Source organism: Anastrepha ludens, chromosome 4 (genome assembly GCF_028408465.1).
Source record: "Anastrepha ludens isolate Willacy chromosome 4, idAnaLude1.1, whole genome shotgun sequence".
Classification (NCBI taxonomy): domain Eukaryota; kingdom Metazoa; phylum Arthropoda; class Insecta; order Diptera; family Tephritidae; genus Anastrepha; species Anastrepha ludens.
In genome coordinates this window covers 45759214-45766828 of record NC_071500.1, presented here as the reverse complement: position 1 = coordinate 45766828, position 7615 = coordinate 45759214, and the positions used below count along the sequence as shown (strand labels likewise).

General features: G+C 35.0%; 1 protein-coding gene across 4 annotated transcripts in view; it reads right to left on the bottom strand.

Annotated features, from left to right (window-relative positions):
• Positions 1 to 280: 280 nt before the first annotated feature.
• Positions 281 to 7615, bottom strand: part of LOC128862144 (uncharacterized) — a 188095-nt gene continuing 180760 nt past the window's right edge. For 2 of the 4 annotated variants that reach the window (XM_054100607.1, XM_054100608.1), the window contains 3 exons: positions 5356 to 5875; positions 5126 to 5253; positions 281 to 2498 (listed from right to left, as the gene is read on the bottom strand). In XM_054100607.1, coding sequence (XP_053956582.1) covers positions 2409 to 2498; positions 5126 to 5253; positions 5356 to 5875 — 738 coding nt within the window. In that variant the 3' untranslated portion in view covers positions 281 to 2408. Of the gene's footprint in view, positions 2499 to 5125; positions 5254 to 5355; positions 6364 to 7615 lie in introns of those variants that run through there. The other 2 variants (XM_054100609.1, XM_054100610.1) reach the window with 2 other exon arrangements.

The following is a 7615-nucleotide window of genomic DNA, read 5'->3' as shown; positions in this document are numbered from 1 at the left end:
GGAGAATTCAGATATTAGATTTTATTAATAAGCAATTAGGTGTTATTTATGCCAGTGTTGCAAAACATTGAAATTTAGAACAGAGGAGTTCAAAATGAACAATGCTTCACAAATATTAATGAATTTTAAATTTTTTTGTGTTTTTTTTGTGTTTTATAATTATAATAATATATTACGAATTTTATAGTGTGTAGTAAAAGTACCAATTCGATATCGAGCGCATATTATTTTGTGTAATAATGTTCACAGTTATAATTATATCAATCTCAGTTTTGTTAAGTTATTTGTTTTTTTTTTTTTTAGAATTTTCCGTGTTTTCATATTGAATGATTTAGGGTTGAGCACAAATCATTCGCTATGTGTAGGTATTTATGTACATGGTTCGAGTTTGTTATTTTTGAACCAATAACATTTGATATTTTTTGTCATAATCCAGTCGTAAAGCCAGTACGAATTAGCCGGTAGTTCGTTTCGAGAGCAAAAAAATACAAATACACACAGAAGGTGCGTATATGTGCTTAATTGCTGAGATGTGTGTTTGATTAATGAAAAGATGAATATCATAAATTCATATTCTAAAATGTTCAGTGTGCATGGCACATTGGTGCAATTGTGCATGGCGAACTTTAAGCAAGTGGGTGTGCCCTAAAGGCTATATTGGCATCCTCGGTGTTAAAAAGTTATAGCCTACAGGGCGAGCACTCACTTGCCGCAGCTAGCCATGCCAAATGAACAAATGGCGCAACACTGAGGTAATGCGATAATTTTTTTGACATGTTTTTTTAGTTTTTGGTTTTCGCTCTTTTTTTGTCCAATTTCGTATGATGTATTTTTTATAATAAGTATAATTTATATAAGCTTCCAATAACTATGTGTATAAGTAGTTACATAGTTTCCACATTTGTGTATTCATGTGTAAATATTAATTAGTGATTCTTAACACACACACACCTCAATTGGGCATGTGTGCTGCTCCTTTAATTATGTGTCCCTAAATCTAATATTTTTTTTTGCTCTAAGTTATTATTACGCTTACGTCTAAGGTAGGCAACCTGTTGTTGTTGGTATAACAAGTTGCTTATGCTCTTTTTTATTTGTATGCTCTTTTTTACTTAATAATAAATGGAGAAAACTAATATTTAATATATTTTGTAATATATTATATATTATTTATATTTATTAATTTTTTTTGTGTTTTTTTTATTATGCAATAACAAGTTTAAAATCAAAGTAAAGAAAATATGTTGCAAGTTTTTGCATTTTAATAACATTAAATAAGTTAGAAAACAAATTAAATACGACTTCTTAGAAGTTTATTTCCCAGAAGTTTCTTGCATTAAAAAAAAAAAAATCATCCATTATGTCAAAATCATTCCATCCATAGATCAATAAGCCAAAGTTCGTTACCAAGTTTTTGTAGTTTTTTAGTTTTCAGTTTAAAGTTGTAATAACTCTGTTTCTTCCATAATTGGTATTTCCGTTTGTTTTAATTTGAAAACTCATTTTCCTGCATTCGGTCTTTATAGAATGCTATTGTACGTTTTTCACCCACTAAAGGTGCGAGTTTTCTCACCTCTCGTAGGTGTCCAAGTATTTATGTATACAATACTAATTTACATCGAGTGGACGTCGTTTGTTTTTTCTTACAACTAAGTTATTTAAACTTTCAATTTTTCTGCCGTCATTCAACTTATGCACTTGCGCACATAAATATGAACGCCGACAGTTCAACAAATTCACCACATTCGTTTTGTTAAATTTAAGGGAGAAAAAAAAATAAAAAAAACTCATAAATTATTATGAATTGTTTGCTCCTAAATAAATAAACAGCTAAAATATTTTCGTGCTTCAGTGGTTCCGTTCCTTTCCGCTATCACAGGCATGTGTTTCAATGGATCAGTGGCACGCGTAGTTGTTGTAGGTGTCAAGTACCGTGTATCATATTGCAGTTTTTAACGTACCCCAGCCTCGTTGAGCACATCCGATCAGCAAACGAACTTCACTGAGTTTTTCACTCACTCCAAAGCATTTCGTTTATTCTTCAACAATTCTTATTTATCCTATATTTACTCTTCTTGACTCATCATGTACAGATTTGAGAACAAAATTCGTTAGTTTATATTTGACGTGGTTTTTTTTTTTTGATTTTTATGCTTCATTATTAATATTTGTAATAATATAAATAAAATTCTTTAGTTTTTTACCCATGAGAGACCATGGGGATTGGTTAGTTCGTGATTAGTTGATGTTCTTTCTTTTCGTTGAAATGTACAATTAGTAACATTTTTTTTCGTTAAATTTCTCTGTTTTACGTAAAATATTTTTTTGTGAGTTTTTTTTATATTTTGGATATATTTTGTTTCATCATTTTTTCCAGGGGTCATTATGCCTTTGTGTAGTTCATATTTTTAGGCCAACATGTGCTGTGTGCCTGGTGGTACTTTGTAGCTGGGATAGTAGCTGTTCAGCGCGTTTTTCGCAAAGAACGGTGAGTAGTCCTGCAAAATGTAAAATAGTAAATATTTATTTAAGCAAGTATTTAAAAATGTAAATTTCATAATCAGTTTTAAGATATCAGCAGCCTAACATGTTCTTGAAACACATATAAGCGTTTTAAGTCACCCTACGTTACTCCGTGGGGTATGCCATGGGTGTATTCATTTAGTAAATAATTTCATTAGTAAACCCAGAAACACAAGGCCCCTAACACACTACATAAAAGAGTACCAATTACATGCACATATTTCGAAACTATTTATAACAATTTTTAAACAATATACTTAATGTCAATGGACAGATGCATAAAATATATGGGGACTAAAAAAAAAAATTGAAATTTATTGAGTGACATTTTGAAATTATATTTAGATAGCGATAAATCAATAGCCTAATAACTTGAAATCTGGTTAAACTGCTTTAAAGGTGCTTTCGAGGCATAAATAGTTCTAGCCCGCTCTAGGAAAAAAAAATCATTACTCCGAGGATTTTTGAAGGCATGTGAAAACGAATGCGCTCTAAAAGTAAAAGCAACTGTCTCATTTATAATATCGGAAACAGAGCAGAAAGCAGAGTGAAAGTATACTTGCACGTCTTGTATTGTATGAAGGAATCGGATCAATGAAGTGTACATGGCTCAGCGAAAAACGAAGACACTTTTACTGAATGCGTTTAAGTCTATTGACGTGGCACGGATGATATGGCCTTCAAATAAAGTCGGCATACTCCTGCCCGCGCGCGATAGGGTCACTTGAACAAATAATCAAAATTCGTCCATTGTGATACCATACAGAGGGGAAAAATCAAAGGGCAAATAACCAAATAGGTGAAAAAAGGGGAGTAGGGGCTTTGGATTAGAGAATGACTGCCAACAGTGGCTTATTACATTTGTATTAACCGCTTCAAGCTACTGATAAAATTCACCAGGTGTGTGATATTTAAACTTGCTATACTCGTAAAAAAGAGGGGGCCTAGATGTCTGCATATTTGCGCAACGAGAGCAGGGTAGCTGAAAGGAAGGTGCTGAGATGATTCCACCTCATCTTCCAGACAGCTTCTGCAGAAAGGACTTGAAGCAATCCCAAGTCTCACCGCATTTTTATGTAACGGACAATGACCGATCCCTATCGAGAGTAACGCCTTTGTTAGAAGTTCCCTCGAGCGTTTCCGATCTACCCGTAGCCAGAAGGATCTTGCGACTTAGCACGTTTGCGTACTAACTTAGCGCTCGCTGAGTTGACGCGAAGCGCATATTTCCAGGAGTCGACCACAAGAGAGCCCCAATCCTCTTGTTTCGCGATAAAACCACCTTAAGGGCCCTCTGTCTAGCCAGCTCATCAGTTAAAAGCGTGAGGTAAATAGTGTCTTTAGAGTGTATGGATCCGTAAAATTGGAAGCAAAATTTGGCGATGACAAAACTCATACGTCTAACAAACTGAAAAAGTGGAATCAGAGATTACTCCCTAATTATTAATTTCATAGTAGTCTAGAGTAGTCTAGTTCTTTATATAGTATACTATATGGGGTAAAGAGTAAATGCTCAAACTTAAAAAAGGGCACATGAGTACATTTCTTAATCTTTAGTTGAAGTCGTGGAAGTTGTTGAAGATTATATGAAGTCGTTCAGAAACGACTAATCGAAATATTTGCATTTGTTTTTATGTTTAGTCTAAAGTCAACAAAACTATTGAGAACCGCGCGAACAAAGCGCGTTGTCCGATTACGTGCAACTCGGTACCCCTCTCCTTTCCTCGTCGCCCTCTCTATTAAAAGTTAGGAGTTTCCACAAAAAAATGTGTCGTATCTGAACGCAGCCTAATGAGATCTGTCTAACTTCGGAAAAGAGAGTTGGCAGTATTGAAAATAGTATTGTCAACGGGTAACGAACTGACGGACACTCATTGTCAAAATTAGAACACATTTAATCTCATGTGGTTGCTTATAATTGCGACGGGAACCATTTTCTTGCCGTCGGTTATTTTTACGGTAGGAAAATATTTAAATTTATTTCTATTTTCCCCGCAGAGTTGAAGACTCAACAACAGCAGGCAAAAAACAAGCAAACAATATTCGATTTGCACAAGGAACCCGCCAAATATCAATAATTTAGAAAGAAGTTATTTCTTTGTAGCAATAAGCTTCAACGAGTTCCTTCACAAATGAAGCAAACGAAAAGATTTCACTACGAATATAATTTTATTGTAACCAAGAGAAATCAGCTGAAAACTGATTTGTCGCAATAGTGTTTAGACGACCCAATTCTCCGACGGGAGTAGATCAGCTGTTCACCACCCATCAAACCGTTATCCGGTGACCGCTGCAATTCTATTTCGGGATTAAACAGTTTTATGAGGTATAACCATACTCGTTGGAGTGAATATTGCTCGATAATTTTGTTGCTGCTTTCACATGTCAATTTATCGTCACACGAGCAGAGCTCATATCGAATCGAAGAAATTAACAATGCTTTCAATTAATTAACTAATAAAAAACAGTGAAATTTCGTTCGGTTTTCCTTTTCATAAAATGTTAGATAAAAATATAGTGTAACTTATGTACTAAACACTCAGAATTAAATAGAAACATATTACAGAAATAAAAAATTACAATATTTGTGACGTAAACTTACCCGATTGACTTTTCGTGGACGGCATACCGGACCCAAAGCCAATTGGCGGCGCTCTTCATTTGCACGTACCGCGGCTTCCTTGTATTCCGGTGGTGGCCACTTCAAGTCTCCGCGCATCTTGCTGCCTCCTGAGGAAATTAAGCGCAACGTAAATTGTTAGTGGAGTATTTGTATAATCCTATAAGTACATGCATATGCACATACATTCGTACATTTAGAATATTTATTACCTTGAAAGCTAATGGCCGCTGGTTGCGCGTTGTAAACAGGTGCAGGCTTTTGTGTAACAGGCGCCTCCTTGCGCAGCGTTATAATACCAGGACTGCCGCCGCGATAGTCTTGTGGCAAAGGCTGTGCTTGTTGTTGTTGAACTGGTGCACGCCGATCAGGCTGGTCTTGGCCAAGATGTTGTTGGGGCTGTGAATAAGAATTATATTGATTGGTTTGTGGCACACTCGAATATTGTTGTTGTTGAGGAGGTGCTTGATATTGTTGTTGATGATATGGTTGCGATTGATAATTAGATGGAGGAGGCGCTTGATATTGTTGTTGTTGTTGGGGCGGTGCCTGTTGATAAGGCGCTTGCACCGGCTGATACTGTTGGGCTGGCTGATTGTGAGCCCAAGACGGTTGTTGCTGCTGCTGCTGTGGCTGATAATGGGGCTGCTGGCTAAAAGGAGGTTGTGAACCCTGGTGTGGCTGATATTGTTGGGGTTCCGGGTGATATTGATCGTATGATGTCGCACGATACTATTTCGTGATCATTTTACGTATTGACAATTTGCAAGTCATCATTTTTGTTGTTTTCAGAGAAACAATTAATTGTTTAATTTCGTAGTCGTTGTCGTTTATAAATGTTGCGGGTTTGGTTTTTGTTGTTGCATGCGTTTCATGGATTTTTTGTTTGTTTGTGCAAATATAAAAACACAACGTACCATAGTACAAACACACATAGATAGTTATATAAATGAGGTATTGTAATATTCAGGATCAGTGAGATAGAGAGATAGAGAGAGCGTGAAAATCCAAAAACAAAAAAATGTGTGGGGAGAAAGAGAAAAGACGAAACCAACAATTAGAAAACAAAAATGTCAGGAGTTTGTGCATGGATTAGAAATTCGTAATTATGCGTTTTATTGAATAGAGTTGCATGTGTGTGAGAGAGAAAGTGCAGTAAGTTAAGTACGCATATACATATAAAGAGAGTAAGTAGCGCGAGGTTATGTGCGTTTTGTAAGCTGAAATTTGCGAGAGATAAGAAGAAAAGCTTTTGTTAGCAATTATTAAAATTTAAAATTTTCAGTGCTAATGAAACTTTTATTTACAATATGGCTGTTTGTATGTATGTATTTATGTTTATATGTACATATGTGGTTTTAGAATTAAGCGATTAATTAAAGCCTGCAAACAAATATTTACACATATACATATGTACAGATACTAAAGTTTCTAAACAAACAATTCATATATTAAACTTCCGCTGGTATAACAACTACACGCTACATCGATATTGAGTATTTAATTAAATATTTAAAATTTGCCCAAAATATATGTTTGGTTTTACGAGAGTGATATTTATATTTTGCTATCGAGCCACTCACACGATAAATATAGATTTACACAAAAATTTCAGATTTTGCTACATAAACATTTCTCAACCATTTAACTCAGCGTATTAGTACTCGAAAATTCGTAAAACCTTCGAATTCTTCCAGAGAGAACGGATCAGTGCCCACGCACGGTGTCTCTGTCTTCACTTAGATTCATTAAAGGAAGGAGTGAGCGAGGTATGGCATCGAAGCTAAGCACCGGTTGATTTATTCACAGTTTGAGCGTGGATAGAAACGTTGTAGGAAACGTTCTCTCTCTGATTATTGTTGCTTACATATTTGAAGAGAGACGCAGAATCAAAGAGGCAGTTGTTTAGAGCATCTTTTAAGAGCCAAATGGTTATCAAGGCTTTGAGTAAATTATAGAAAGTTCTTCATTTTTCTCACATTCGACGAGGGAACGTTCATGGCTGATGAAATCATGGTTATTTCTTCGAAAATTAAGAGTGCTAACTAAATGTGCTGAGCAATAACTAGGATATGTTAGGTCATAATGTTTAAGGGTGGGAAACATTTTTTGTGTCTTCCCTTCTATTTCTAATATAATGATATCCTCATCTGGAACCTAAACGCTATTTTATTTATTTATTTACTTGCAATACAAAAAAATAAAAAAATAAACAGAGCCCAAAAAATTTACATGAATTACATTTCAAAATCGATGACATGGATTTTTTAAGTAACAGAGCATTTGTAACATCAAATTTTGAAGAATTGAAAATCTTAAAAAAAATTCAGCTACATCGGTGGGTTAGCTGCCATCTAAAAACATTCTATTGTTGTAATATTAAGAGTTTCGCGCGAAATACTAGGAGGCGGCAGAAGAAGCTAAGTTCTTATTTCTATGTCTCTATAACTGTCTATCGGCTCTGTTCAATAC